Source organism: Nicotiana attenuata, unplaced genomic scaffold (genome assembly GCF_001879085.1).
Source record: "Nicotiana attenuata strain UT unplaced genomic scaffold, NIATTr2, whole genome shotgun sequence".
Lineage (NCBI taxonomy): Eukaryota > Viridiplantae > Streptophyta > Magnoliopsida > Solanales > Solanaceae > Nicotiana > Nicotiana attenuata.
This window is the reverse complement of record NW_017677275.1, coordinates 8,954-22,459: the sequence shown is the minus strand read 5'-3', so window position 1 is coordinate 22,459 and position 13,506 is coordinate 8,954. Positions and strand designations below refer to the sequence as shown.

General features: G+C 36.2%; 3 protein-coding genes across 4 annotated transcripts in view; 2 read left to right on the top strand and 1 right to left on the bottom strand.

The window, feature by feature from the left end:
• The first annotated feature begins 2,420 nt into the window (after positions 1-2,420).
• LOC109221354 (probable copper-transporting ATPase HMA5) lies at positions 2,421-6,278 on the top strand. 2 transcript variants are annotated; one of them, XM_019385832.1, is made up of 5 exons: positions 2,421-4,019; positions 4,126-4,380; positions 4,461-4,583; positions 4,788-5,273; positions 5,762-6,278. In XM_019385832.1, exons 1-5 carry the CDS (start codon positions 2,610-2,612, stop codon positions 5,774-5,776), a joined length of 2,289 nt encoding a protein of 762 aa, XP_019241377.1. In that variant the 5' UTR covers positions 2,421-2,609; the 3' UTR covers positions 5,777-6,278. The 2 variants fall into 2 exon arrangements, with proteins under 2 accessions (XP_019241377.1, XP_019241376.1); XM_019385831.1 differs by having other exon boundaries at positions 2,423-4,019; positions 5,770-6,278.
• A 270-nt stretch (positions 6,279-6,548) lies between these two features.
• Positions 6,549-10,281, bottom strand: LOC109221355 (glutathione S-transferase T1-like). The gene is made up of 7 exons (XM_019385833.1): positions 10,146-10,281; positions 9,410-9,483; positions 9,241-9,301; positions 8,854-8,907; positions 8,465-8,544; positions 7,789-7,994; positions 6,549-7,096 (listed from the first exon to the last, which is right to left on the bottom strand). Exons 1-7 carry the CDS (start codon positions 10,208-10,210, stop codon positions 6,884-6,886), a joined length of 753 nt encoding a protein of 250 aa, XP_019241378.1. The 5' UTR covers positions 10,211-10,281; the 3' UTR covers positions 6,549-6,883.
• A 610-nt stretch (positions 10,282-10,891) lies between these two features.
• Positions 10,892-13,506, top strand: part of LOC109221356 (probable phosphopantothenoylcysteine decarboxylase) — a 5,459-nt gene continuing 2,844 nt past the window's right edge. Inside the window, exon 1 of the mRNA XM_019385834.1 lies at positions 10,892-11,231. The gene's annotated coding sequence lies outside the window, so the exon portion shown is untranslated. The remainder of the gene's footprint in view (positions 11,232-13,506) is intronic.

The window sequence follows — 13,506 nt, the reverse complement described above, 5'->3', positions numbered from 1 at the left end:
CCATTGTTTCCTGTCTGCTGTTCAAGTTCGTTGTTAATTGATTGTGCCATTCTATGAGTTGGTAATTTGAATGTAAGATGGACTCTTTTGCAAAGAACCAGTGTATTGTGATGCGTCAAGAAAGAGTATCAAAGAGCTCACCAATATCCTTAGCCCCACGGTGGGCGCCAAACTGTTTACCCTCGAATCCGGATAACAATTGAATTTATATGGAGTTTTAAGGATCCGTGAACTAAAAGATACAAAAGGTTTTTAGGTTGAGGAAAATAAAGATAAAGACTCAACAATTGCTGTTAAAGTAAATAATCGCAGAATATAATATTGCTTAGAACAATTGTGCTTGATGATCTACAAGAATTTAGAGAGATCCCCTTTTATACATTCTGATTAAGGGTAAAAATAAGGTAGGTAAATTGATTACATCGTGGATCCCTGTAATTACGCCTTAATGGCCTGAAGTGGTTGAGAAAATCACGTTTGGGCGAGATATCCGGCGACGCTTGGTTATCCGTTACGAGTCCGGCTTCCGACCTTGTGTGTTTCTCCATCCGGTGGTGACTCCTTTCGAGCTCTGTAACGGTCTCGAAATGACTCGACCTCGGTTGTAGACGTGGCCGTCGTTCTACCTTGCATCCAGGTCGGGTTCGATGGCCCCGACTTGCTCCGGACCGGACCCAACCCGGTCGGGCTCAAGCAAAAAAGGGTATCACCCAATACACACATATTAAGGAATCTATCTTTTAGTATTAATAAACAATGAAATTGACCATATTAACTTTAATTTGTTCGTTGGAAATACAACAAATATTCCAACTTTTTCCTTCTTGATATCTGAAAAATCAAATATTATGGACCACAAATAAAGGCCAAAAAACTGGGAGAAATTCAAAAATAGCCAGATTTACAACTGGTCGTTTAAAAATAGCCAAATTTTAAAAGTAATCGAAATTTAGCCACTTTTCATGTAAAGATAAATCTGAGCGAAAACACTTTTCAACACCCGGAAAATACGCCAGTATATTATGCTGGAGTTCCAGCAAGTATACCGGTCCAGCATAATATACTGGAGTTTGGAGCACCGGTGCTCCACTCTCCAGTATATTATACTGGAGTCAGCAAAGTATACCGGTCCAGCATAATATGCTGGAGTTCATACACAGGTGCACCGAACTCCAGTATATTATGCTGGACCGGTCTTTGTTGCAGCAAAATAGTGGCTATTTTTTATTGACTTAGTAAACACTGGCTATTTTTGATTGACCAATCCGAAACTGGCTATACCGTGCTATTTTTACCAAAAACTAATTAAAGTGGACGGGAGGGAGTAACATATACCTCGTATTTCCTTCCTTATTCAAATGCAATTCTTCAATGTTATAGTAATAGTTACCCCAATTTATGATTGTTCATTCCTCCTCCGACCCCTTAAAAACAAAAACAAAAAATGAAAGAAAACAGTAAAAATGGAATATTCTATGAATGAATAAGAAAAGGAGGAGTTAGAACAAAACCACAGTTTTACCAACAAAAAAGTAACTAAGTTTAACCAACATGTCAAAATTAAAAAAATCACGAAGCAAAAACACACCAACTTCATCAACAAAATTTAGTTGTAGTTTTAACTTTCTAATCATAATCTATATTAAACCATGTAAATTAAAGAAATAATACGAGTATTCTAGACACCATTACAAAGAAACCCCAAACACCAAATGCTAAAGCCCCAATGTTCACGCAAAAGTTGAAATTATGAAAAGATATACTATCATATATTTAACTAATTGATATAAAGTAAATATTTTTACATAAAAAAATTTAACAAGACTCGTGTGTGTGTGTGTGTGTAAAGTTTATGTAAACTTGAGATATGATTGGAAGTTGCTGACTGTAAAGCATTAACCGAATCCATGCGCTCTAGTGGAGAAATATTTGTATCTTCTTTTTCTAAAGAATTTTTACCTTTTTTCCTTTTTAGTGTTTTGTGCCAGCCTCTCAGATTCCTCATACACAGTTAAGAAATTTTAAGATGCATATAGAAAAAATTAAAACTTTTTCTTTTCCAGAAGTGGATACGGGTGTTGATCATTATCAAAGATTATCCACAAATCCCACTTTAATTAGACAAAGACTAATGGACCTGCTAAGTAAAATATATGAAAATCTGTACATCTTATTCTAAATGCCCCTTCTATTTAACAACTTTAATAAGTTGAAAGTTGGAAGGGGAGCCTTGGCGTAACTGGTAAAGTTGTTGTCATGTGACCTCCTGGTCACGGGTTCAAGTCGTGGAAACAGCCTCATGCAGAAATACAGGTAAGACTGCGTACAATAGACCCTTGTGGTCCAGCCCTTTCCGGACCTCGCGCATAGCGGGAGCTTAGTGCACCGGGCTGCCCTTTTAATAAGTTGAAAGTTGCTAACTTTAATAATTATGCTGCAATAAGGTAATATAACACTATCCTGGTACAGAAACTAGTTCAATATGTTTGGTTAGTATGTGGTTTCTCATAAGGGGGTTCCTTCTGCTAGGCACTTTGCTTTTACAGCTATATAATATTGTGAGGATAAGAAAATCTCCAAGAATTATTCTTACATAGTTGAAATGCTTCATGTTAAAATATGACTGGGAGGAGATGATCCGCGAGACCATAGAGGACGTCGGATTTCAGGCTAAATTGTTAAAAGAAGAGATGAATCAGAAGTCCTCTCAGGTATGCAGGATTCAAGTAAATGGAATGACTTGCACTTCTTGTTCCACAACTCTTGAATCAGCATTGCAGGTAATACTTGGTGTACAAAAAGCACGAGTAGCGTTAGCAACTCAAGAAGCTGAAATCTGTTATGATCCAAAAATAGTAGATTACAATCAGCTGTTGGAAGCTATTGGAATTACAGGATTTGAAGGCATATTGATTAGCACGGGAGAAGATAATAGTCGAATACTGCTAAAAGTTGATGGAGTTAACACTGAGAATTCTGTTACACTGATAAAGAATTCTCTTCTTGAACTTCAAGGAGTTCAAGAGATAGACTTTGACCCGCAGCTCAAAAAGTTATCAGTCACTTATAGAGCAGGTGTAACAGGACCTAGAAACTTTATTCGTGCGATCGAATCAATTGGATCAGGATGTTTCAGAGCATCTATATTTCCAGAGGGAAGAGAAAGAGAAGAGCATAGACACCAAGAAATCAGGCAATACCATAGAGCTTTTCTTTGGAGTTTAGTATTTTCAGTTCCCGTCTTTTTTACTTCGATGGTGTTTATGTATATTCCTGGTTTGAAAAATGTGTTGGAAACTAAGATAGTCAACATGCTAAGCGTTGGAGAGGTTCTGAGATGGGCATTATCTACACCAGTACAGTTCATCATTGGTCGAAAATTCTATATCGGTGCCTATACTGCCTTAAGCCATGGTTATGCAAATATGGATGTTCTCATCGCATTAGGAACAAATGCAGCTTACTTTTATTCAGTCTATTCAGTATTAAGAGCTGCTACTTCTCCAACTTTCAATGCTAGTGACTTTTTTGAGACTAGCTCGATGCTTATCTCATTCATTCTACTTGGGAAATATCTGGAAGTTTTGGCTAGAGGAAAGACATCGGAGGCCATCGCCAAGCTCATGGATTTGGCCCCAAAGACTGCAACACTGTTAACAATAGATGATAAAGGCAAAGTGGTAAACGAAGAAGAAGTTGATAGCAGATTGATACAAAAGAATGATGTACTTAAAACCATTCCAGGTTCAAAAGTAGCTTGTGATGGTCTTGTCATCTGGGGACAAAGCCATATAAATGAAAGCATGATAACAGGAGAATCTCGTCCGTTCACTAAAAAGACGGGTGACATGGTGATAGGAGGGACTTTGAATGAGAATGGGGTGTTACACATCAAGGCAACAAGGGTTGGGTCAGAGACTGCTCTATCGCAGATTGTTCGGTTGGTTGAATCAGCACAAATGGCTAAAGCTCCTGTGCAGAGATTTGCTGACCACATTTCCAAGTATTTTGTGCCTCTTGTGAGATTAAGCACTCCTTACATGTCATTGTTGTTTATATACATAGATCACTAACCAATTATATCTAGGTTTGGCTGAAAGTTAGTGATTAATTCCAATTTCTCAGGTCATTGCTCTCTCATTTTGTACTTGGGTTTCTTGGTTTTTGGCTGGAATGTTTAAAGCTTATCCAAGAACCTGGATTCCTTCTTCTATGGATAGCTTTGAGCTTGCCCTGCAGTTCGGCATTTCTGTAATGGTGGTAGCCTGCCCCTGTGCACTCGGACTAGCTACTCCCACCGCCGTTATGGTCGGTACTGGAGTTGGCGCTTCCCTTGGTGTCCTTATTAAAGGTGGTCAAGCATTGGAAACTGCACAAGAGGTCTGAGTTCAAACTCTTTCTTCTCAATAACAATCCTAATTTTGTTAATGAACTTTGTTGTAAACTGTTTCATTCTGCAGGTGAACTGTATAGTTTTTGACAAGACCGGCACTCTTACTATTGGTAAGCCTATGGTTGTCAATACTAGGCTTTTCAAAACTATGGTACCTCAAGAATTCTATGAACTTATTGCTGCTGCAGAGGTAGGATATTGTCTTGTTTATGATTCTTCATTGGGAAGGTCAATTCATAACCTTAATAAAACTTAGCCTCTTTATAGTAAAACTAAAATAAATGATTACTAGTATTTGGAATTTGAACGGTTTCAATGCCAAGAAAAGGAGTTAGAGCTTAGTTACCAAAATGGCAACAATTTATGTGTCTTCTACTGCATTTTAACTTGACAGGTAAATAGTGATCACCCCTTAGCCAAGGCAATTGTTGAGAATGCAAAAAAATTGAGAGGAAGTGAGGAGAAACTTATCTGGCCTGAAGCCTTGAACTTTGAGTCCATAACTGGTCAAGGTGTGAAGGCTATCATCTGCAACAAAGAAGTGGTTGTGGGGAACAAAAGCTTGATGTTGGAGCAGGGCATTGCCATTCCAGTTGAAGCTGAAGAAGCATTAGCAGAAACAGAAGGACTGGCTCAAACCGGCATCCTTGTATCTATCGATAAAGAGGTGATAGGTGTTCTTGCCATTTCCGATCCATTGAAGCCAGAGGCTCCAGAAGTCATCTCAATTCTTAAATCCATGCACATTGAGAGTATGATAGTAACAGGCGACAACTGGGGAACAGCAAATGCCATAGCCAAGCAAGTTGGAATTGACTCAAAATATGTTGTTGCAGAAGCCAAACCTGAGCAGAAAGCTGAAAAAGTGAAGGAACTACAGGTAGAAGCTAATGTTCAGTTACTCTCAGCTTTTCATCATTCAAACATCTATCTTCTTCACATGCTTCAACTGTTCCAGTTAAGGGGTTAATCTCACGTGTAGTCATTGAACTTTATCTGCTATAACAGCAGAGTCATGAAACTATTTTTGTCACTTTAAAGTAACTTGTTTTTACCCACTGTAATAATAGAGTCACAAACTATTTTTGTCACATTAAAGTAACTGAACTTACCCGATACAACAGTAAAGTCACTCTACTTCACCTGCTATAATGACAAAACCTACCAATCAAGGTGAATTCGCTGTTATAGTGGGTAAAGTTTGTGAATTTACTGTTATAGTGGGTAAGTTCAGTGACTTTAATATGACAAAAAGTAGTTTGCAATTTTTCAATGACCATACGTGAAACTAACTCCTAATGTTTAGTTACTGAGCTTTTCATCATTCAAGCTATATCTTCTTCGCATGATTCAAATGTTCCATTTTAGTCGACCAGGATTTAGGCAAAGTTGTGGCAATGGTGGGAGATGGAGTGAATGACTCACCAGCACTCGTAGCTGCTGATGTAGGAATGGCGATTGGTGCAGGCACAGATATAGCAATTGAGGCAGCTGACATTGTTCTTATGAAGAGCAGCTTGAAAGATGTGATAACAGCAATCGATCTTTCCAAGAAAACCTTTAAGAGAATCCACCTCAATTACTTTTGGGCTTTGGGATATAACCTCCTCAGCATCCCAATTGCTGCTGGGGTTCTGTTCCCATTTACTGGTTTTCGCTTACCACCATGGGTTGCTGGGGCTGCAATGGCTGCTTCTTCAGTGAGTGTTGTTTGCAGCTCTCTTTTGCTGAAGAAGTACAGGAAACCAAAGAAGCTTAACACTCTTGATTTACACAGAATTATTGTTGAGTAATTCTTGGTTGCTAACATAGTAGCAAGCCCAACTCTTTAGATTTTTGGCCAATGGGAGAAAAAAGATAGAGCCAGTGGATTATTTTCTGTTAAGTCATGTTCTTTTTGTATTATGTTCAACAAGAAAAAACTGGGAAAGCAAATAAAGGACACTTGAAACAACTGGTTGGGCTCTTTTAAGAACCCCTTATATCACTATAAGAAGTCATAATCTTGAATGCAATTCCAAACTCATACATCTGCTACAGTAAAGTAATATAAAATATTTTTATTGACAAGAGTCGGGTCTCTCAATACTATTTTCTGGACCCACAATTCCGTTATGATCCTTCTCCATAGGAAACAACGAAGATGTGCCAGAGAGGCGCTAGAAATAGTTCACTTGCAAGTGACATTCTTAGATAAAGTTCAAAATTCATTACATTTGATACAGTGAAGAAATAACAGATGTATAGCCAAGACTAAGGGACTCTCAGCTTGTGTGATTACATATTTTGTGGACTATGATTATCACATTGTACAGTTATTTTATAAGTACAAATACATAAAGAAAATGAATCAGGAAAGCTTGGATCAGAATTCTCCTTCCTGTGTGAGCTTTCACATACACAATGTTTAGGAAATAGTTATCCCATTATCTGCCATGCTGCACGGTGATGCTGCAAGCACAATGCAGCGCCTGGCTCCTAATTGCTGTCTCACATCTTCGAATGCAAGTCAAGTTTTCTGCTCGATTGAGGAATGCTACTTCCCACAGCATCTCTTTGCTTTTGGAACTTCTCTTTAGCTTTGAAAAGGATTAAATGTACCTCTCCAAAATGAGGCTCCATGGCATTCTTTGTGTCATCAATCCACTTCAAAACTCTCTTGTATGGGCCTATTATCCGCTTATGATCCTTCTCATCCAAAACCTAAACTCAGCAGAAATAAAAGATTCTACAAAATGTGAGAACAAGTACTTTCTCCAAGTCCACTCGAGTTGATAGATTTTCATCCTAAGAACCACAACCTAGAGAAAATCATCATGATGTCATCAGCTATACTAGTAAAGACCATTCAGAAGCATCTATAAGGCACTTCATTATATAAAATGATTTTGCGTTCAAATGAAAACGACTGGCTGACTGAAACTACTCATAGAGGAAGTGAGAGAACAAGTAGAGAACCAAGGAAAGGATGAGCGGAGGAAAAAATTGGTGGCCATGACCAGTATCTATAAGACTATAACCCTTTAACCCCAATCTAAAGAAAATAGAATTATTATTACCTCTTTGTTTTTTTAGAATACAGCCTTAAAAGGGTAACACTCATACCACCATGTGCATTATTATTGAATTTAAATGGAAGTTTGTATAAGCTGATGGAGGGGAAAGCAACAGTTAACACAGTTCTGAATGTCAATAACTACATTTTGAGAAAAAACAATTAAGTCATGGTTTTACATGTACGCATCATTTTCCTCCAGGGGCAAGTTCCGACATGATAGTTTATTGAAAATATCTACTTATAGAGAGCTCAAATAACATCCTAAACTCCTCTTGATAATTTATTCTTTGGATCAACAGATGTAAAGCAACAGCAGGAAAAGGGAAAACCTCTATACCTCAAGTTGCATAATCTCACAAACTAAGCTAAGATCTGCAATTGAAGGTTGGCCACTCCCAAGCAAAAACCGTCCTTTTTTCTGGAGCCAAACAGACTCGATCTTTGCAAGAGATGCTAAAAGGACTTTCTCAGCTTCTGCTGCTGCTTGTTGATTGAAAGGCAACCCAAATGCAGGAGCAAGAACAGTACTAAAGACATATACAGCTGAAAACATAAGCACTGCTTCAGAAAACTGTTGGAAACAGCTAAAAGAGTGGCATATCAACAAGTAGTAATCACAAAACGTTGGGAAAAGACTACTTAATCATAGTGTTTTAGTCATCTCCATTGTTGAATACAAAAGTCACCACGATTAAGTGGATAGACTCACAATTAGAGGTTTGAGAAAGGTAAATTGTTTCAATCACAAGAAACTACTATTAAGATAGTCCAAGAAAATTGCAGGCTTGCAGCAACTGTCCAACATTAGGTTAGTAGCAAGAATCTTGGTAAAGAGCACTATAACAAGCCAGTTGTTCTTCTTTCAAAGTGATCATACAAACAAATTTCCCCGATTAATCTCATTTTGGCTCGAGAAAACCAGCCTCCCCGTTAAATTAGCTCATGTAAGGCTAAGGCAAAGAAAAAAATTTCCAACTGGAAACTAAAATAATCTCAATCTCTGATATAAGCACCTGCACCACGACGCAAGTTAGAGTGATGCCAATCCAACACAGAGTCGACCTTTGCTCTTTTGTATAAGTCAGATGGGTACCTTCAATAGGACGGAGTAAGACACAAGAGTTAATAGCAGCTAAACCCAGCATTTTTTATATGGAACTTAGATATATATGAGAAAAATCACTAAATTTTTAATAACTATTGAATTATGAATCCATAACTTTAAAAGTGCAATGGGTCCAGCGATGAGAACATAAAAATTGAAACTACCAAGTTTAAACCGTGGACCTGCTCGGGTCATGTTCCATGTCAAGAAGAAGAAGAGCTCTAAAGGGTACTCATTTCCATGATAAAAAATATTTGATTCAGGTATAAGCGGAAAACCTGAAGTTGCTGCACTTACCAATGATCTGCAACTCCTGGAAATGCACAAGCCAGGTATCTAAGAATTGCATGACTGCAAGCAGACAAAATTAGTTAGCTAGCTTTTAAACGTATCCAACATAAAAGATTATTTAAATAGTCCGGTCTCCACAGTAGTTACTTGTGCCCGCACTGTACTAGCACACTACACATCAATCTTTATAAAAACGTTCTAAACTTAGCAAAAGTTTTCCTTCTTCTTGTAGTATATATGCATAGGTGAACACATCAAACTATGAACTTCTACATGAATAAATCACTAAATATTAAGCTTTAAGATGCATGCAACACATAGAATGAAAAATAATCATTGACAAAGTTGTAATATTGGAAAATGCAAAAAATTTCAGCTCAAGGTGAAAATTACCTTTCAAAAAGCTTAAATCTTCCATCCATTATAGCTGGTACTTGCTTCATGGGGTTAACTTCTGAAGATGAATTCACAGGAAACTATTGAAATTATCTTGAAATTAAGTAATAAATAATAATTCAGAAACATTTTTTTAGGAAAAAGTAGAGTTAATAAAATGACAAACCTTTAAATTCAGGAGACAAGTGCTGGCGTTTGGAGAGGTTTATGTAGACCTCCTCAAAGTCTATCCCATTTAACCTTTTGAAAAAACTAATCATTAGAAACTCCATTTTCAGCTTCATAACTAGAAACGAGAATCAAGGTTTCCCCCAAAAAATAATACAAGCAAAAATAAAATATTATCATTAACAACCACATTATAAGCTTTGAAGCTAGAAAAAAGAATTATGGGAATTCAAAGAAAACAAAAAAAATTTCTCACCACTTAACTCTCTAGTAATCATTAAAAAACTCAATTTTGAGCTTTGAAATTAGAAACATAATTAAGAGTATTCAAGGAAAATTAATAATAAAAACCTCCATCTTGAGATTCAAAAATACTTACAGAACTAAGGGTGTTAAAAAATCTATAGTATTTAACTTTTTTTGGAGAATTACTCATTAAAACTCCATTTTGAGTTTTGAAATTAGAAACAAAATAAAGATTATTCAAAAAAATAAAAACTTTCTGTCCCTTTTAACCAATTAAAAAAATCTCATTATGAGCTTCAAAACTACATATAAAATTAAGTGTGTTCAGAGAAAAAAAATACTATCCCATCTAACCTGTTGGAAAATTAATAATTAAAACTACATTTTGAGCTTTAAAACTAGATAAAAATGAACGGTATTCAAGAAAAAGAAAGAAAAAATTGAATCATGATTTCAAGGAGAGAAATTATTAAAGAAAAAATACTTACTTGCAGAAGATGAGAAGTGCACGAGAAGGTTGGGACATACGATCTACGTATAATTTCAGCGTCATCTTTTTCAATCTATCTTTTTTTGCTGCCACTGCTAATTTTGCTAAATTTATAGTGTTGAGAAATGGAATTAGCGCCACTGCTAAATTTGATGCGGTTGGCGTTGGTAGCTAAGGTGGGATCCACCTTTACGGGTCAGATAAGGTTGAGGCCCAATATTAATCGGGGGTTGCTAAGCCCATTTATCTTGGGCAACCTTTTGCACTAGCTTAAAAATAGGTAAAAATAGCACCGGCTAGCCAGTTTTCGGACTGGTCATTGAATAATAGCCAATATTTGTAAAGTTATTAAAAAATAGCACTATTTTGCTGTAACATCGAAAGTTCCAGCATAAGATACTTGAGATCGGTGCACCTGTGTATGAAGTTCCAGCATATTATGCTGGAACTCCAACACGCGGAAAGTTCCAGCATAATATACTAGAGATTGGAGCATATGTGTATGAACTTCTAGCATATTATGCTGGACCGGTATATTATACTGGAACTCCAATATATTATGCTGGAAGTCCAATAACTCCAATATAATATGCTGGAGTATTTTTTGAATTTTGAACATTTATTTTTGTTTAAATTTATCTTTAAATAAAAAGTAGCTAAATTACTATAACTTTTAAAATTGTGGCTATTTTACAATGACCACTTGGTTATTTTTTAATCTCCCTAAAAATAGTCCCTAAAAAGCACAAAAGTTATTCTTTGTGTATCCCGCCCTTTGAAAGACTACAATTGATTGGCGCCGGACTCCAACTCCGATAACCGTCGGCGTTTCTAAGCCATTGCCGGTCTATGCCGGAGCAAGTATAACAAAGTATACTTCGTTGGGTTTCAAAAATATTAAGCTTAAGTCTCAGTAACTTTTTGTACTTCCACTTGGCTACTCTATTTTGGCATTTTCCACATAAAACTATTATTCTTGGCTCTTGCTACTGTTGATCTATTTTCCAGATCTCACTCAATTGAGCTACGCCCTTGGTTTTTCATCTTCTGGGTTTAAATTTGCTGAAAATCTTTGCTCAATTAGGTAATTTTCTATTCTATATCTTACTCTTCTTGAGCTTCAATTGTCAAAGATTCTTTTCTTACACTTCTTGTGGTTCAATTTTTAAAGACTCAATCTTTTTTCGCTGGTAGTTGTTTTTCAATTTTATGGGAGCTGATTTTGTTTTTTTATTGTGTAATTGGTATGTTTAATTATGCATTGGTGGTGTTAACTGATCTTTTATGATTGTGCAAAAGTTCATTCTTTGTTTAGTGTTATGTTATCTGTTTCAAGATTGCGATTGTAAAAATTCATTCTTTGTTTAGACTTGTTAAAGAATCTCTAATATTATTATTATTATTATTATTATTATTATTATTATTATTAATTTATATATAAATATCTAACTTAGTTTTCACTTTTATTTTATTTAGTATTATGATAATTTTAGTTGAGAAGGGGAGCCTTGGAACAACATTAAAGTTGTTTCAGTGTGATTTATATATGGTGGGTTCGACCCATGTAATCAGCCATTGGCGCTTGTGTCAGAGTAGGCTACTATCATCACACCCCTTAGGATGCAGCCCTTCCACAGACCCTGCGTGAACACGGGATACTTTGTACTGAGCCGCCCTTTTATAATATAGTTGAGCTTAAATGAAGAAATGAGGACTGGGGATTCATATAGTCGAACCAACTTGGTGAAATGTTATCTATTTCAAGGTTTTGATTGTTAACCAATTAAGATTTTAATTTGTACATTGTACCTCATATGTGCATCTCTATTAGTATGTCTTATTGAACTGTGCTTAGTGATGTTTTTTGGTCAGAAACTTATATATTGTATAGGGATGTATTTATGTTTTAATGAACATTTAGTTTCTGTGAACCCACCTTAACAGATTAATTATTTAGTGTTAAAACGAGACTGGTTCAAATAGAGCACAATGATACAGAGAATTCGTGTAGCTTATCCCGCTAGCTTTCTCTTTTTTGATGACGGTGGTGCCCGGTACAGCTTGCACGTACCTCAATTTTTAAAGATTCATTCTTTTTTTCGTTGGTAGTTGCTTTTCAATTTTATGGGAGCTGATTTTGTTTTTTTATTGTGTAATTGGTATGTTTAATTATGTATTGTTGGTGATAAATGGTCTCTTATGATTATGCAAAAGTTCATTTCTTTGTTTAGTGGAATGTTATATTATATATTTCAGATTGTGATTGTAAAAATTCATTCTTTATTTAGACTTGTTAGGGAACCTCCAATATTATTATTATTATTAATTTATATATAAATATTTAACTTAGTTTTCACTTTTATTTTATTTAGTATTATGACAATATTAGTTCAGAGGGGGAGCCTTGGAACAACATTAAGGTTGTTTCTGTGTGATTTATATATCAAGGGTTCGACATGTGAAATTAGCCACTTGCGCTTGTGTTAGGGTAGTCTGCCTTCATCACACCCCTTAGGGTGTGGTCCTTCCCCAGATTCTACGTGAACGCGGGATGCTTCGTGCACTGAGCTGACCTTTTATAATATGAGCTGAGCTTAAATGAAGAAGTGAGGACTGAGGATTCATATAGTCGGACCAATTTGTTTGGAGTGAGACATAGTTGATGTTGTTGTTGTTTAGTGGGAAGTTATTTGTTTCAAGTAGTGATTGTAAAAATTTGTATTTGTTTAGTGAAATGTTATCTATTTCAAGGTTTTGATGGTTAACCAATACTCATTTGGAACTGGCCAGGGTTAAGATTAATTTGTACATTGTACCTCATAGGAGTATCTCTATTAGTATGTCTTATTGAACTGTGCTTAGTGATGTTTTTCGGTCAGAAACTTATATATTGTATAGGGATGTATTTATGTTTTGGTGAACATTTAGTTTCTGTGAACCCCTAATTAACCTTAACAGATAAATTATTTAGTGGTAAAATGAGACTGGTTCAGACAGAGCACAATGGATACAGAGAATTCATGTAGCTTATCCCACTAGCTTTCTCTTTTTGGGTTGATGGCGGTGCCCGGGCTAGCTTGCACGTACCTCAACTATTCCACCGGGCACCTTCTAGCTCCCACCTGCACAAGGCCTATCCCACTAGTTTGGGATTGAGATCTAGTTGATTATTGATCCTCTTTTTCTTTCTCTTTTCTTTTCTTGGGCGGAGGGGATTATGAGCTCTCTTCTCCCCACCACCATTTTAAAAATTTAAGATAAAGAAGTAAAAGATTTTGGCAATATAGGCTTAGAGTGAACCGTGGTGTTACTTAAAACTAAAGAAATGAGCGAGTATGTGTGTCGTTTTTTTTTTTTTA